Here is a 17,074-nt window from a genome sequence, read left to right on the forward strand (position 1 = left end):
CAGTTTTGTTCAGTGGCTATTTACACTATGCAGATGAGGTCAAGGGTGAATGGATTTGGCATGGCTGGCCAAAATAAGGACAGTCTGTGAGTATACAGTTGCCCAGCAACCAGCACTGGGACTAAAAAAAAAATAAAGGAATAAAATAAAAACCTTGGAAATGCAACAGTTAAAAAATATAACAAAAACAATTTTTATGAATCTTGTAATGGTTTAGCAAAGCATTGCGTGCGTCATTAGCTGTTTGGCTGTTTGGCGTCTATGTTTGTAAAGACAGTAAAGACTGACAAGCATCCTGTTATTGAGAAAAATCAGTCAAGCCCTCAAAGTAAGAAGGATATGTGAGCCTGCAAATGGTAAAAGGCTACCAGCACACCCCTTTGCTTGTTTAGTTTCTGCAATTAGCTCAGAATTGATCCAGTGGAAACAAAAAAATCTAATCAGCCATTTCCTCACTTTCCATGACACGCAGTGCTAAACAGAGGCCGGACACTGTTGTCCAGCTACCTTAAGCAGCTATCTCAGGTTGAGTAATTAATCTTTTTTGTTGATTTATATGTGAATGTAATAATGAAATCATTTGGAAAGGGAGAGGGACTTATTGTCTGACTTTAGTGCGCCATTGGTTAAGATGATCGGGCTTCATTGTCATGGAGCTCCTGAAATTTGGCTTCACTTACAGCCTGTCAGAGGATCTCTATTGTGTCACAGTGGATCACTATAGGTGAAAAATAATTACAATAAAAGATTCGATTTCATTTCCATCATAGATGTTATCATTCCCTGCTGCTGGAATGGTGGCAGTGATGAGTAATTCTGCCAACAGTGGAAAAGGATTCATTTTAGATGTGGCGGTCGTGACTACCAAATCAGAGTTCATTGTGGTTAACACATACTTGAGACTGGTTTAATGTGAAGTCTCGCTTACACATCAACCCTGTGGTAAAAATTAAATAAATCCAATTGTAAAATTTCAACAAAAGAAACACAATAATTCTTTTTGCATATAAAACCGTAAGACTTACACTTGAGTAATCAATCAATCAATCAATCAATTTTTATTTATATGGCGTCTTTTACAATCAAAATTGTTTCTAGGCGTTTTACAGAATCGCAGGGCCTGACCCCAAACAAGCAACAGTGGCAAGGAAAAACTCCCCTTTAACAGGAAGAAACCTTGAGCAGGACCAGGCTCATGTAGGGGGACCCTCCTGCTGATGGCCGGCTGGGTAGAGAGAGAGGAGAGGGGGGAGGACAGGTAGAGGATAGAATAGGTAGGAGAGGAGAGGAGAGGAGAGAATAGGTATAGAACAGAGAATTATATTATTATATTATTATAAAAATCTATTTATTAAATTTTACATATGTAATATATGACAAAATTTGCTTTTCGTATATACCATGCCTTATTTCATTAGTATTGTGACAGAAAATATCACTTCATTTGTGTTTATCTGCTCTAGTTTCAAGGTTTTTTGTTACTGCTATAGAAATTGCCATATCTACAATCTAAAATGTAATGCAAAAGCTATGTATGTAAAAATCAGTGTGTTTAGTAAAAAACAACAGAAATTATGCTGAATATGGCACTATGTCATGTAAAAATGATCTGTGCAGGCTCATTGTATGGTCTATGGCCCAAAAGGGTTAAGAATAAGGTCCTACTGACCCTCTCAGCTTGTACTTGCATATATGATGTATGTCTATTCTCTATCTGTTATTTCTGCTTCTCATCCTACTTCACCCTGCCAGCCATCAGCAAGAGGGTCCCCCTGACACACAAGGCTGGTCCTGCTCAATCTTTCTTCTTGTTTAAAGGGAGTTTTTCTTTGATAGTGAACAGGCTTAGAGGCACTTTTGACTGTAAGAGATGTTACATAACTAAAGATGAAGTGACAAAGGACTGATACAACTTTTCATACCACAAAACCGGTTGCTTTTTCAAACACACTCAAATGATTTATGTCTTGTCACCCTGTAGTGGTTTACAGATGTGTTTTAGTTTTAAACTCAGCAGTAGCTGTGGGGTTTTAGTGTTCTCACTGTTACCTGGGACCAGTGAGAAGGCAGCAGACCTTTTTACTCGTTTCAGATAGAAATGGCTCTCAGATCTCTTCAGTGCCGTGAGAAGGTTTTACAGTACTTTAGAGGGAGGCTTTTGGAGCGTCCGTCATTAATCTTCACACATTTTAGTGACTCTTCTGCTACAAATCCATAACTGTGACACCAGGAGTGGCAAAGTTTAAGCAACACACTGTAGCGGCAAACAGTGGGTTCTTTTATTTCAAACCTACACTGCTCAAATGCTACTAGCATTGTTAATGCTGAGACAGAACACTGTGTCTTTTCTTCAGGTTGCATCATACATTTCTACATACATGCTGGAATGTAAATGCCAAAACGATGTCATGACAGTGTAAGGACAACACACTGATTACATCAGTGGTCTGACCAGATGACAATCTGCCACTGATGTGCTTTCCAGTTGCCTCTTTATGTTCAAAATGGCTCTGACTCAAGTCTTCAGTGTGTTCTGAGTTAGAGGTAGCGGGAGAGCGATTTCACTTCTGCTGATGATATCCAGGAGGAGGGGGCCGTGCCCCTGAAGTTAAACCTCTGCTGTAACTGGTGTAGATGCGGCCCCAGAGTAGACATTTAAAAGTTGATCACATCTGTTGAGGTATAAGTGTTTATTTATTTTCTACTCCTATAACATCTGTTTGTTTTTGACACCCAGGGTTGAAGCCAGTCGTGGACTTATTGTAGCTAGACCAAACCCGCCCTCAGTATATTTGAGGCTGTTTCCATGGCAATAAAATTTCTCTTTTTTTAATGCAATTTCTGGAGCTAATGGCTTATTTTAGTGATCATGTAAACATCATAATTGGCTTTATTAGATCACAGCATTTATTTCATTATGAGAAGTGATCCCTATATTTCTCCCCAAACCCATTTTTATTGTCATTTCCTTATTTTATAACATTTCCCACTGTAGAAAACAAGCCGCAGCACAAGACATAAAGACAACAAAAAGGGTGTGCAGCAGCAAAAAGATGATAGTGAAATAACTCTTAACTTGAATGAGGATAAGAGGAAGAGTTTAACATAACTAACTTTGTCGTGTTTACCTGGTTCCATTTAAAAAGGACCTACTTTTTTTAATGTGATTGTAGTCTAATTTGTTCAAGCAAATTTGTTTTTTCTGGTTAATTTTAGTCGTCGTGTTATGGGGATTGCCACTTCCCCCTTTTTGAATTCAAAAGTAATGGCTTAATTTTAATATTGAATCTGGGTAAACTGTTTACATTGCATTTTCAAAATATAATTTTAAAGCCTCCCCGTTTAGATTAGAACTACTGGGTTTCTTTGGTGTGTTTTCTCATTTTATTCTCTGTTCTGCCTCCAGGCGAACCCACTTTCCCAGAGCTTGCACTGGTATCAGCCACACCTGCTGTCAATTACCAATAGACTGGCTATTTAGGCCTCAGGCTTCTGGTCACCAACGTCTGATCATTCCATCGGTTTTGTGCTTTTGTCACTGTCTCACGCCTTTTGCGAAGGATGTTTTCCTCATGCCAAGCGGGATTCGAGGCTTCTTTCATTTAAAATAAATCCTTTTGAGTTGGCTGTTTCCTGTTTGCATCCGGGTCCTGTTTGAACTAAACCGTAACAAACTCAGCCAATACAAAGCACTGCACCTATGTGGACTGTAACTTCACATGCTGTATGTATTATCATGTTCGTGGCTTCTTTCTTTGTATGTTCATTACTTGTTCTTGCCTGCAGTCTCTTCTCTTACATTTATCTGTTGTGCCGCCAGTACTCACCACTCCCGCTTAAATGACTTGTTTGGTTGGGTTTCCTCTCGGTCTCAGCATTGTTTTGTCTGGATCCAATTCCAGCTTATGGAGACTGAGCTGAGTGATGTGAGCAGACTTACTCAAAGTCACCGAGCTTGAGGCCACAGAGAGCTTTGCAGTTGGAAGCCTGTTGGTAATTCACAACTGTGGCTTCATTTGATGCGCTGTTAACGAGTGCACCTATCTGTCTTTAAACCTTGGCCCCTTTTTTTAGTTTCAACCCGCCCTGATTCCTCCACCTCACACCTGTTTCAGAGGTATGCAGCTATAAATAACAAAGCTGTTTGACACACACATGACGCATCATTGAACATTTTGGATTTTGAAACTCCATTTCTTCTGCCATCCCAAACAAAGGTGAATATCTTCTAGTGTGGTTGGAACCACACCTGCTTTATCTCCTTGAGATAAATGAGGACATTTCCTCAGTCTTTTTATCCTCAAGTGCTCAGCAACACCGCAATGTTCATGGTAATGATCGCAAATTGCGACTGGAAGGGAACGCTTATAACCCTCTGCAGTAAAGTAAAACTTCTGATCCTCACTTGAGGAGGAAGATGCAAACAAAGGCAGCAGTCCTAAAATCGCATTCTCCTGGTCACTGTCATCCCCCACTCCAAGACTTGAATCATGATGAATTGGCTTCCATGACAGTTATTAAGGACAGCAGTTCCAGCGAGAGTTATCAGCAGATTTTATTCCAATTCTTTTGCCAATACAATATGCATTACAAAAATAAAACACAGTCTGCACAGTCTACTCACTTTAAACTACACTAAAAGTTACAGTTCAGCTGATTAAAGAGGATAACATCAATAACATCTACTGAAGCTGCAACCCCTACTTTCATAGCATAGACAGAAGCAAATAGCATATTCATTACTGTGGCTCGTGTTTCTCTCAACATCACGCTGAATACAAAAGTTCAGGTCTTGCAATTGTCCTCTGAAGCAGGAGTTACCAAGGTGCTGCTCCGGGCTCCAGCACATTACTTCTTCAATCCTTTTTCAGCCTTCTTCCCAAACACTGCTGTGATCTCAGCCAGTGTTTTGCCTTTAGTCTCTGGCAAGAAGAGGCAAAAAAATATGGCTGTCAATAAGCACACGACCATGAAGGGCAGGAAGCAGAAGCTGTCCAAAGTGTGGATCATGAAAGGGAATACCATTCCCACCAGGAACAGGCAGATCCAATATAGGGAACCACATATCATACCAGCAGCCGGCCGAGCAACCTGATCGAAAATCTCAGCGGGTAAAAGACACGTCACACCGGCTGGGCCAAGCCCAAAGAAGATAATAAAGGCAAACACGCACACCATACTGACATAAGGCATCCCAGGTACGTGCTTGGTCTCCAGGGTAAGAGCAACAGTCAGGACTATAAGGAAAATGGTCATAAGACTGTACCCACCAATGAGCAGGGCCCTGCGGCCCAAGCGGTCAACAAGGAGAATACTAAATAAGGAAGCAAGGAGCTCGCATGCTCCGGTGCCGATGGTGACAAATTCAATTTTCTCAGAAGGGATCCCGGCTTGAGAAAAGATGTACAGGGAATAGAAGTATATAGCATCGATGCCACAGAGCATCACAGTGCTACCAGCAACTACAATTACTATGAGCTGTGGTCGCAGGTCACAATTCCAGAAAAGGGACCACATTGTCAGAGCGGATGTCTCTGGTCCAGAATTCAGAGCAGCACATTTCAGCTGCTCCTGCTCCTGAAGCATTTCGTCCATCTCTGAAACCGGAACTTCCCCATTGTTGAGGCTTCTTAGCGCATTCATGCACGCTTCCTTGTCACTCCGGTCAATGAGGAGGTATCGCGGGCTTTCAGGAAACCAGGGGAGGGTGACGAGCTGGATCAGGCCCGGCAGAGCATTGCTGGCCAGCAGATAGTGCCAATGGGGCTCAGTCCCCAGCAGCACACTGAGGCCCACAATCTGTCCCAAGAAGATCCCAAACGCAGTGAAAACAGCTGAGATAAATACAACGGCGCCTCGGTGGTGTTTGGGAGCGCTTTCCACCACATACATATGCTGAACATTCATGCTCACTCCCGAATTGATGCCGACCAGAAAGCGAGCCAGGATGAGCATCTCGAACGATTTGGCGAGCCTGCAGGTTAGCACCAATACAGCACCGATCACGAGGAAGGAGTTATTCAGGAGGAGAGAGCTCTTTCTCCCGAGGCGGACTGCCATCGGTCCTCCAAGCAGGGCTCCGAAGAAGCCCCCCAGGGAGAAAGCTGATACAATAAAGGTCCAGACGAAGGTCAGCTGGGTGGTCTCCAAAGCAGTGCCCCAGCGCTCCACACAGCTGGAATTGATAAAATCCTGGATGTAAGTAGTCGGGGAATTGATGATTGAAATGTTGTATCCATACTGGAAGGTGCCTCCGATGGCAGCGGAGCATACAGCCAAGGCAAGAGTCCTGCTCATGGGCTTCTTGGTGTCAGCTGCTTCGGCAGCACTGCCGGAGCACATCTTGACAAACATCTTACTAGTGTTGGATTCCTGCTCTGTTCCCTTCAGCTTCTGTCTCAGGACAGAATTTGTTTGGTTATGTTCACAACCCAGATATACCTGTCAGTTCTGTTTTGCTTGTCAGATACGTAACATCCTAGACTTATTGATGCTATCAACAAGCTCATTGCATAATTGCAGCAATTGTGAAAAGTAGCTATTTCAGCTTTGTACTGGGTTTGACTTGCACTGTGTTAATTTAGACTTTTTCTTCCACCCTCAGGATCCATGATGAGAAATTTCTGGAGCCACTATTAAAACAAGGACTAACAGTTGAGTTGAGCTACGACAAACAAAGGGAGGGGGGGGGGGGGGGGGGGATCAGAACTTTGTGTAAGTACCTATGGATCTATTTTTTTAATAGAGACTCCCCTAAAGGCAGAGCGGGATACTTGGGTGAGTCAAGCTCATATTTTTCCACAATAAAGGCTTGTAGGAAACTAGAGACAGTGATGGGTTTAAAAATACTACTGCACCAAACAAGGAGTGAAAACACTCCACCAGAATGCACGGGGCACTAATGCTAATGATGAGTGTATTTGAACACCAATCCTTTGTTTGAGCTCATGTTTGTCTCAGGATTCTATTCACCGGGGCAAATACTATTGCTCTTTTTGCTGCAACATCTGTTGGGAACTCTGTCTGTGCAGGGGCTCATCACTTTGGCTCACTGGTGGGGAGAGGCTTTGCTGCTGTAGCTTTTGAACTACTCACTGGTGGCTCACTTACAAACAACTACTACTAAATTAATAGAAAAAGAATATTATGTTTGTTTGTTTAAATCATACTGTTATTATAGTGCTTTGCTATATGTCTTTAAAAGGTATGTTAAATGAATGTACTTGTTTAAAAATGATTTGATTTGGATCAGGTCAGCCTAAAAAGTATGGGGAGTCTGCATTGTTTGGGCATGTCATGCAGCATGGTGAATGCGAATTAACCTGGAAACTAGAAGATTTGGGCGCTCATTTGGCTCCAATTTGCTGCCAGGTAACCCGCTCACTACAATTCAACACAGTGGAGAAGGGTAAACAAGTAGCTGTTCAGCATTCCTGTTTAACACTGCTAATGGCAGTATTATTGCTAAATTCTATTAGTGGCAGCGTGTCAAAGTCCTAATGAGGGCTTATTATCAGTGATAGGGTTATTCAGACTGTGTTACAAGTTGGTGAGGGGAACAGAGAGCTTCATGTTTAAAGAAATAATAGAACCAAAATCATTACAAAAACAGAATTAATTTGACAAATGGCACAAAAACTCAGCAGCCCGGTGCAGCACTTGGATTTTATTGATGATGTACAGTGGTTTTTAGTTTATACAGAGCTATTAAAGCAGGAATAATTATATTGTGGAAAAATATAAATAACTCTGATGTGCAGGCATCATGCAGTGATGTATTTATATAAACATGCTTGGAAAAGCAACACCTTACACTACATTGGTGATTTGGTGAACAAACAGTATATTCAATATGATGATAACACCCCTGAGATAAGGGTCTTTCAGGATCAATTAAAATGAAGTAATAGGACAATAAATTATAACTGACAAATAATATTACATTGAAATATCGATTATAGAATAGGCACCTTGTATAGCATAGATAACACAGAGGGTTTGATGCGACTGAACAGACGGCTTGAATATGAATATGTTACATTGGCGACATCTGGCGGCCATTTTTCATAGAACCGCAGCCGAAGACCAGAGAGACCAATGAGGACACTGCACCAGTTCATCTGCTGTTTGAATGGCATCCATGCTTAAAGTTACAAATAGGAAAAGCCACCATGGACATTTTAGCCATTATAAAATCACATACTGAACAATCTATAGATTATTTACAATCTCTATGCAAAACTGTTGAAGACTAGTACAGAATGAAACACGATTCATAACAGAGAGGCAAACATTCCCAAATAATTAGCTAAAGGTGTACATAGCCGAAGGCATTAACATTCCCATTGTTAAAGAAACTTTCTTTTTCTTTTAAACGGTTTACCGTCTCCCTGAGGGGACCAATACAGCAGTTGACAAACAGCAAACTGAGCTGGAGATGATAAAGAAAGTGCATTTTGTGAGGTTTTTCATAAATATCACTTTAGTTTTGGTCACATAGCATATTTATATAATATAAATAGTATATAATAGAATATTAATATTGAAATAAATTTAAAGTGCAGAGCATTTCTCTAGTTTTCAACCCCCATGCTTGAGTACAATAGGATGTTTTAGGATGTTAGAGGCTTTGATAGATAGTGTTTATTAGTTCGCTGATTGCCACAAGTTTCACAATGCTCGTGGATATTTTTTTTTTTTAAGCCATATAGTAGTATTTGTGTACCGACTGCATCTGATTTCTGAATTCTCCTATAAGGAACTTCGACTCGGACTCTTTTCGAATCTGCAATAACCTGTTGAATACCAGCCACCTTTGTCCTGCAGTTTAATGCCCAAATTTTTGCTTTTCCATTCTAATAAAAGGACACTTAATTGCGTAATAGACTCATTAAAAGTGAATTTAAATACTCAGATCTGATTTTTAATTCCATTGTACGAAGAGGTCAAATTTCAACCTAAGCCTTGTCGTTAGCCTGGCAGTCGGGTTCTGTTAAAGATTCACCAAAAGATCCGCCATCATGCAACTGGCCGTTGAGTGTGATGGGGATGTTCTCCTGCACATCCTGCTTCTCTTTCTTCAGCCCGTTCTTCTGATCAAATTCAGCTGTGATTTCAGCCAGAGTTTTGCCCTTCGTCTCTGGTAAGGAGAGTCCCAAAAACACAGCCGAAGACAGGCAGACGGCTAAGAAGGGCAGAAAGCAGAAGTTGCCCAGGCCACTGACGATGAAGGGGAACAGCATTCCCACTGCAAACAGGCTGAGCCACAACAGTGAGCCAGAGACCATGTAGGCTACCGGCCGGGCTGCTTGGTCGAAGATTTCGGCTGGTAAGATCCCTGTGACTCCTGCGGGGCCGAGGCCAAAGCTCAGGATATATGAAAAAACACACGCCATACTGAGGTAGGACATTCCAGCCACCTTCTGACTCTGAAGGACCAAGGCTGCAGTGAAGACTATGGTCCAGCAACACATGAGACTGTAGCCGCCGACAAGAAGCCCCCTGCGCCCCACACGTTCAATCAAAATGTTGCTCAGGATGGAGGCAGTGAGTTCAGACGCGCCAGTGCCAATGGTGACGTACTGAATATTTTGTGGAGGGATCCCTGCTTGCAGAAAGATGTATGAAGCATAGAAGTAAATGGAGTCGTTTCCACAGAGCATCATCGCGCTGCTGGCAACCATGACTGTCCTGAGCTGTGGCCTCAGGTCACGGTTCCTGAACAGAGACCAGATCGTCACACCACATTTCAAAGCTGTAGAGTTCAGTTGCTCCTGCTCCTGAAGCATCTCTTCCATCTCCGAAACCGGAATTTTCCCATTGTTGAGCCTTTTAAGTGCATTTATGCATGCTTCCCTGTCACCCCGGTCGATGAGGAGGTATCGCGGGCTTTCGGGAAACCAGGGGAGGGTGACGAGTTGGATCAGGCCCGGCAGAGCATTGCTGGCCAGCAGATAGTGCCAATGGGGCTCAGTCCCCAGCAGCACACTGAGACCCACAATTTGTCCCAAGAAGATCCCAAACGCAGTGAAAACAGCTGAGGAAAATGCCACAGCGCCCCTGAGATGTTTGGGAGCGCTTTCCCCAAAGTACATGGGCTGAACATTCATGCTCACTCCCGAATTGATGCCGACCAGAAAGCGAGCCAGGATGAGCATCTCGAACGATTTGGCGAGCCTGCAGGTTAGCACCAATACAGCACCGATCACGAGGAAGGAGTTATTCAGGAGGAGAGAGCTCTTTCTCCCGAGGCGGACTGCCATCGGTCCTCCAAGCAAGGCTCCGAAGAAGCCCCCCAGGGAGAAAGCTGATACAATAAAGGTCCAGACGAAGGTCAGCTGGGTGGTCTCCAAAGCGGTACCCCAGCGCTCCACACAGCTGGAATTGATAAAATTCTGGATGTAAGTAGTCGGGGAATTGATGATTGAAATGTTGTATCCATACTGGAAGGTGCCTCCGATGGCAGCGGAGCATATGGTTAAGGCAAGAGTCCTGCTGGTGCCCTTCCGACTGCCAGCTCCTTCGGTGTCACCGGTGGATCTCATCTTGACATATGAAGTCCCAGCATTAGTCACAGCCTGTACCCTTCAGCTTGTGGCCTTTAGACCATATCTCCTTACATGGATATTAACTGTAGCTTAAATATGTAAGCCATGTAACATATCATGGATGACATTAGAATTCTGCATTGCAGAAACAAGATATTCTTACTTACATTTAGTATTGAAGACCCACGTTGAAGATTGAGAGGCAAATTTTCCCCCTTTTTAAACTGGCAGGCAAATGGCCTTTCGTTAAATCCTTGTATTTAGACTGATTAATCAGATTATAAGATCATAATAAATAATAAAATAGCTAAAACGTATGTTTACAGCAAAGTGAATGCTATAGCTTGCTTTTTAATTAGTGTTTGCGGTTAGGTAGTTACTTGCCTCGCAGACTTGAAACGGTAAATAAAGTATCCGCTAAATATTCGTGACGTCAACTTCTAAGTACGTCATCTTTTTGCGACTTTATATCGATTGCAGGTTACAAAATGTAAGTATTTAATATCCATAATTTCTTTGTATTTATAAATCGCTTATATGTAGCTAAAACAAATCTAGTCAGTAAGTTAAATTCAACAAATATATTGGTTTGCTTTATACGCCTGCATTTGCTCATTGGCGAATTTATAGCGAGCCTATGATCGTTCACTAGCTAGTATCTGTTGTGTTCCGCTCTTCGGTGGATAGCTTCGATTTAAACCAGGCCATCATTCTTATCTCAGCAGTAGTTTGCGGACATTTTTGTGGTTTATCCTTGATTATTCCCCCCTTTTTTTTGGGGGGGGGGACCTTTATTGATAGCATTAATAGCTATCCGAGCAGCTAGCCTCCGACGTGAATGCCGGGAAAATTCTGACTTTAGCGTGTTCGACTTGTCCGACAGGGCGCCCTCCCCAACAAAGAAGAAAGAAGAGGAGAAAAATAAACTGAGAGGAAAAGAGAAGTCGGCAGGTGCGAAAGAAGTGGCTGACAAGGCCCGAGGCCGGGAGAAGACTCGCACTCGACACAGTGCTTCCAGTGGTAGCAGCAGGTCAGAGGATGCTGTCACGTTGCACGTCTGCATTTTTACATCTTATGCACGATGTTTTACTGCTTCTACAAGTTCTATAGTTGGCTGGACATTTCCTACAATCTGCTCTCATTAAGGTCCAGCTCCAGCAGCAGCTCAGGCTCCAGCTCAGGCTCCTCCAGTGGCTCAAGTTCTTCAAGCTCTTCGAGCTCTCGCTCCTCATCTTCCTCCTCGTCCTCATCCTCTTCCTCGCCCAGCCCGAGCCGGCAGCGCCACAACAGGCGACGCTCGCGTTCCAAGTAGGTGACCTGAACCGCATACATTTTAATACAATGTCTCACAACTCAGACACTACATAATCATTCACTGAGAAAATGGTCATCGAAAAGTTAATATCTTCCCAGGTCAAAGTCAGCAAAGAGGGATGACAGAGAACGGCGACGCAGGAGCCCCACACCCAAACCCACTAAGATCCACCTGGGCCGCTTGACCAGAAATGTTATAAAGGTGGATATTTCCCCATATTTTGACTGCTGCTTGTGTGCTCTTCTCTAGAATCAACTGATTTTCCTCCTGATTGGTATAGTGTTTAAATGGGATAATGTGGATAAACCAAATGACCACCTTATGCTGTCACACTACAAACCTTTTAACCAGTAACCAGCAGAGCTGTTTGTGTTACGTGCTGTCAGTAATGTAGATCTTTTTAATGAATGAATGTTGCTAACTAATTGGAACACTGCAGGCTGAATGTTAGGCTGTCTATGGAAAAAGTGGATCTACATGACTGTTTATTGCTAATATGTATATACATTTGAACCGTATTTCCTGCTTTGAATGTTTTAAAGGAGCACATCCAGGAGATCTTCTCCACTTATGGTAAGATCAAGATGATCGACATGCCATTGAACCGCATCTACCCTCACCTGTCCAAATGCTATGCGTATGTGGAGTATGAGACTCCGGAGGAGGCGGAGAAGGCGCTCAAACACATGGATGGAGGTGAGGAAATGGACATAATTGTAGCACTGGTGTGAAAAGGTAATTGGTTTAAATACAAGTAACGAGTAATACGTGTGAATGTTCTTGGCAGGTCAGATTGACGGTCAGGAGATCACAGTCACGGCTGTGCTCACTCCCACCGTGCGCCCCCCTCCCCGTAGGCTGTCCCCGCCTCGCAGGTTACCTCCCCCGCCACCCATGTGGCGACGCACCCCGCCCCGCATGAGAAGAAGGTGATGTGGTGTGAATCATGCTTTACTGGTCTGAGCTGTGTCATGCTAACACATGACATTTTCTCATAGGTCTCGGTCACCCCGCCGACGCTCTCCAATCCGCCGCAGGTCTCGGTCTCCCGGACGCCGCCGTCATCGCTCACGATCCAGCTCCAACTCATCTCGCTAGTGATTAGAAATCCCCTTTGTTTTCCAACTCCTCCATTTCTTGCTCATCAGAGGGACTAAATGTGTGATTAAAAAACATTTTCGAGATATGACTGTTAACGGCAGAAGTATGAGTGGCCTCCACATGTCTTGATTGAGTGGTTAAAGCAGGTCAACATGCTTTTATTAATCTGTTATCCAAATTTAGATAAGGTTTATAAATTGGTCTAAATCTGTTTTTTTGTTGTTTTTAAATCTAAGAATTTAAACTTGTTAGTGTCCCTTCTGCAACCCTGTCAATTAGTAAGAGGCCACGCAGTTTAGCAGCTAATTTAACAGAGCTAATCTGAGGGCAATATCAGTTTAGTTACTTAAAAACTGTCTTTAATGCAAACATTTCCTCTTTTGTATGTTGGTAACATTGAGCTCATGTGATCCTTTTGTCAAGCCTGACAAAAGTTTGGGTATCAAAAGGTGTTAAATCTGAATAAAAGAGAAAGAATAAGACAAACAAACTTGTACTGCTTTTTTAAAAAGATGCGGGTGTTTGTTACAAGTGATTCACGTCCTGTCTGAGTGTCGTCTTCTAAATGCTTCAAACTTGTGCTCAGATAACTTGAGCCGGCTGCAGCCAGCCTAAATGTGGATGATGACAGTTAATGGGAAACAGGAATTCAAGTTCCTGAGTAAAATGACACCACTATTTCTCAATCATGAAGATTAGATGCCTGTTTGAAAAACCAACATAAATAGTTTCATTTTTAGAGGGTTAGGACAGGAGTTTTTTTTATGAAGACTGCTGGAGTCACAAGGTGCATGTTCATTGGATGTTCACAAATGAGCAATGAAGGAGTGGTTGTTTGTGTGTGCATGCATACGTGTATCTGGTTTATTGAATATATTTAGACCACAGATGGGGTTTCCTCTTAAATTCAGAGCTTCACTCACAGTCAAGCTTTGGAAGCCAGCATCAGAGGATTAGAGGACATTTTTATTTCCAGCATCCACAATGACATCCTCCACTAGTTATAGGAGAACTCTTGTGTGGTTCATTACCATTTTCTTCATCACTCAAGGTGAGTCTTGTCTTACATCATTTCAAAAGGAATTTTTTACTTGGCAGTAGTTTTATTATGCTGTGTTCTGTGCTTTGTAAGTGTCTCCTCAGTGTAACAGGCCAAATCTAAGGGGTTTTATCGACCCATGCTGCTGTCCGAGGGCCTCGGATGCCCTCATCCGTGAACCAGTCCATACCTGCTTTGAACAACAGGAAAATACATCTGACCGTTGTAAAATACATGCTTATATGTAAGTGTATTAATTGCTCACACTTCATTCCTTGTATGTAGCAGCCCCTTTTTTGCATCATGTTACCATAACTGCTTTGAGTTCATGTGTAATGAATGTAGACATTCATCCTAGGAAATATCATTTTGTCAAGTACAATTGGCCAAAATTACATAAAAAACATTTATTTTAGCATTGGAGCAGGAAATAAGATACAGAGATGAGCTTCACTCAGTAAACAAGATGAAGTCAAAGACAATGAAAGTACAATTTGTAGTTTTATGTATGGACAGGGATTTTTGTTCATTACATAACTACAGTGGCGAAGAATTGTTTTTCTTCGTTTGATTTGTGTCTAATTTCACAATTTTTCAGCTTGATGACAAAAGACAATGCCTTTTGTGTGGATCCAAGAGCCTGGTGGCTTCCAAACAGACTCAAGAAGTTAGAGAGAGTGAGTCAAACTCAATCAGTAATATCATCAATTATGTTTATGTGGAGATTCTTTAAAAAATATATATGTATCCATACCTTCTATTAATGTAATGCCATATTTGGAAGACAATGCAATATTCTTGCCCTTTAATCAGATGCAGTTGGGGAGCATGTGTAATATATGGCTCTTTTTCTCCTCAGAGAGGAATATACTGCAAAATGTTGATGGGACCAGGGCAGACTTCCTGATGCAACCATTTTTATTTAATTTTTTGTAATCACCTGTGTACTTCGATTTTTCTTATTTGCATTTAATTCAAACTAATGAGTTTTTAATTGAGATGAAATGCCTTTGAATAAAATTGATACCTGGTACAATTTATTGTGTACTAAAACTTACAAAATGTGACAAATCCTGTAAACAAGCATGTTCTCCTGCATCTCATCAGATTTTGGATTATTGTATCTATCTTGCTCTTCCTAGTCCCAATCCTCTGCACACAGTCAGAACTCCCTATTATATATATAGCTTTAATTATCAATCTCAATTGGTGAGGCATGGACATGACAAAATATATTCATGTGCAACCCATTTGAGCTTATTTACAAAATAGCTTTCAGGCCACCGCGGCCTTAAAAGCCCCTGTTAAAACTGCAATGTCCTCATTGTAACAATTATTCCCCCTCTTCATGAAGCAGTCTTTATGGTTTCATCAATTAAAACATTGATGGACCTGTCACATTGGGGAACCTCCACCCTTTACAGCAGGATGTCAGAGTTTAGTGTTTCCGTTTGCTTGCTTTGGAGATGAATCTTTTAGGTCCTTGAATCCCAATTTTTCCAGGGGCTCCTTGGTCATGAGCTGACTGTAACAGAAAACACAGCTAACATGAAGAGAATTGAAGATTGTGGGACACACTGTAGACTGTATTTTTTAAAAGATCGCCTACTGGTCCATTCGGCATTCCAAGTACTCTTTGGACTGCATCCGACACTTGGAGTTGTCAAAGCCCTTTTCCTTCAGGCACTTCATGAATCTCTCTTTGAAGGCTGTACACTCACCTAAAAGAGAAATAACAATGGACATGGAGGTTCAACCAAGTTCTTGTAAATATGTATGGTTCTAAACATGTGTCCTAAGTTGTGTCCTAGAATTTGGGTTGCTTCCAATTTTTGTAAGAGTACAAATTGTAATAATAACAAAAGAGTAATAACATACTTTTTCTACCACACACAAGCTGAATAAAGACAGAAAACTACAATTCAAATTGGGAAGTACTTGGTCAGTACAACAACTTAAAATAAGTTTTATCATTATAATATTAATCGAAATGATCACAGGGTAAGTGCTAAGCTATTGCCCAATGCTAATATATTCATACCATGAATTGAACATTCTAAAAATAAAGACAGACAGACAGAAAATGTACAGAGTAAAGGTAGAATGTAACTTGTTGGAATAACTGGATAAATTACTTTGTCACATTTTTGAATTTAATATCTGCTCATTTCAGTTACGTTGACCGTGCACAAAGAAATTTTTCCTTACCAAAGTGATCTAGAGGGAACGATCCTTTGTCGGGAGGTCGAGGTTGAAAGCTCTTCGAACTGAAGTTCATAGCAGTCGACATCTTTTTTAAAAAAAACAATTATCGGTTTGTCTTAAAGAAAAACCCTAAAACTTACTGACTCCAACACTATTATGTCAGGTCAGTCCTGCGTCTGCTGGAATCTGCACATGCGCGAATTGGGTCCCTCCAGTAGGTCATCTCATATGTGCCTGGTTAAAATTATCATGTATCTCATGTATATAGAATGTCTCCTTAAAATAGACAACGCATGGAATCAATTTGAATCAATTTTTCTATGTATTATAGTCAATTATTTCGTTTTAACTTTGGCCTGAGTAGTATCATAGTTGGGGGAAAGGACCCTTTCTGCCATTGTATCCGATCACTAGGGGGCAATAAAGGGACATTGAGCGGATTTTGATCCAACAATAGACTCCTTTTCTCTATAATGGTATTTTAAAACAGCCTTAATTGAAGTAATGCTGATTTTATTCGCACTATGTTAATCAGAAATTTCCTGAATTGTAGTTTTCTTTTGAAAGGAGTTGAATTCCGACACATCTCCTATTTCATTCTTATAATTCCGATTATGTTATTAAGGTCACCTCACATGTAAGTCAAATAATGGAAATGTCCAAGATATTTTAGGGATTTAGCCTTCTCTTTATGGGTTTTCTTCTGAGTTAGCTATTCTATATACTGTATTTCACTTGATTGTTGTTTGATAATTCAATAAACTAATGTGTGGCAAAAGTTCCTTCTGGTTTTATATGAGATGGGTAAAAGAGAAATATTTCCATTATTTCAGTTCCCACTTTGTATTTAAAGGAAATGTAAATTCC

At 41.5% G+C, this 17,074-nt stretch overlaps 4 protein-coding genes across 5 annotated transcripts; 1 reads left to right on the forward strand and 3 right to left on the reverse strand.

Moving 5' to 3' along the window:
- Nucleotides 1-4,537: 4,537 nt before the first annotated feature.
- On the reverse strand, nt 4,538-6,396 carry LOC130532586 (solute carrier family 2, facilitated glucose transporter member 11-like). The gene has a single exon (XM_057045306.1). The coding sequence runs from the start codon at nt 6,352-6,354 to the stop codon at nt 4,849-4,851; it is 1,506 nt and encodes a 501-aa protein (XP_056901286.1). The 5' UTR covers nt 6,355-6,396; the 3' UTR covers nt 4,538-4,848.
- Nucleotides 6,397-8,957: 2,561 nt separating this feature from the next.
- LOC130534052 (solute carrier family 2, facilitated glucose transporter member 11-like) lies at nt 8,958-10,109 on the reverse strand. Its single transcript, XM_057047925.1, has one exon. The coding sequence runs from the start codon at nt 10,107-10,109 to the stop codon at nt 8,958-8,960; it is 1,152 nt and encodes a 383-aa protein (XP_056903905.1).
- On the forward strand, nt 10,091-13,453 carry LOC130532613 (RNA-binding protein with serine-rich domain 1-like). Of its 2 annotated transcripts, none has more exons than XM_057045348.1 (7): nt 10,091-10,400; nt 11,431-11,577; nt 11,694-11,855; nt 11,961-12,063; nt 12,405-12,558; nt 12,650-12,791; nt 12,861-13,453. In XM_057045348.1, exons 1-7 carry the CDS (start codon nt 10,108-10,110, stop codon nt 12,958-12,960), a joined length of 1,101 nt encoding a protein of 366 aa, XP_056901328.1. In that variant the 5' UTR covers nt 10,091-10,107; the 3' UTR covers nt 12,961-13,453. The 2 variants fall into 2 exon arrangements, with proteins under 2 accessions (XP_056901328.1, XP_056901336.1); XM_057045356.1 differs by lacking the exon at nt 10,091-10,400 and adding an exon at nt 10,913-11,037.
- Nucleotides 13,454-14,394: 941 nt separating this feature from the next.
- Nucleotides 14,395-16,407, reverse strand: LOC130532695 (cytochrome c oxidase assembly protein COX19). Its single transcript, XM_057045470.1, has 3 exons — nt 16,211-16,407; nt 15,612-15,723; nt 14,395-15,527 (listed from the first exon to the last, which is right to left on the reverse strand). The coding sequence occupies exons 1-3, from the start codon at nt 16,290-16,292 to the stop codon at nt 15,434-15,436; spliced, it is 288 nt and encodes a 95-aa protein (XP_056901450.1). The 5' UTR covers nt 16,293-16,407; the 3' UTR covers nt 14,395-15,433.
- Between the last annotated feature and the right edge of the window lie 667 nt (nt 16,408-17,074).

This window comes from Takifugu flavidus, chromosome 1 (genome assembly GCF_003711565.1).
Source record: "Takifugu flavidus isolate HTHZ2018 chromosome 1, ASM371156v2, whole genome shotgun sequence".
Classification (NCBI taxonomy): Eukaryota; Metazoa; Chordata; class Actinopteri; order Tetraodontiformes; family Tetraodontidae; genus Takifugu; species Takifugu flavidus.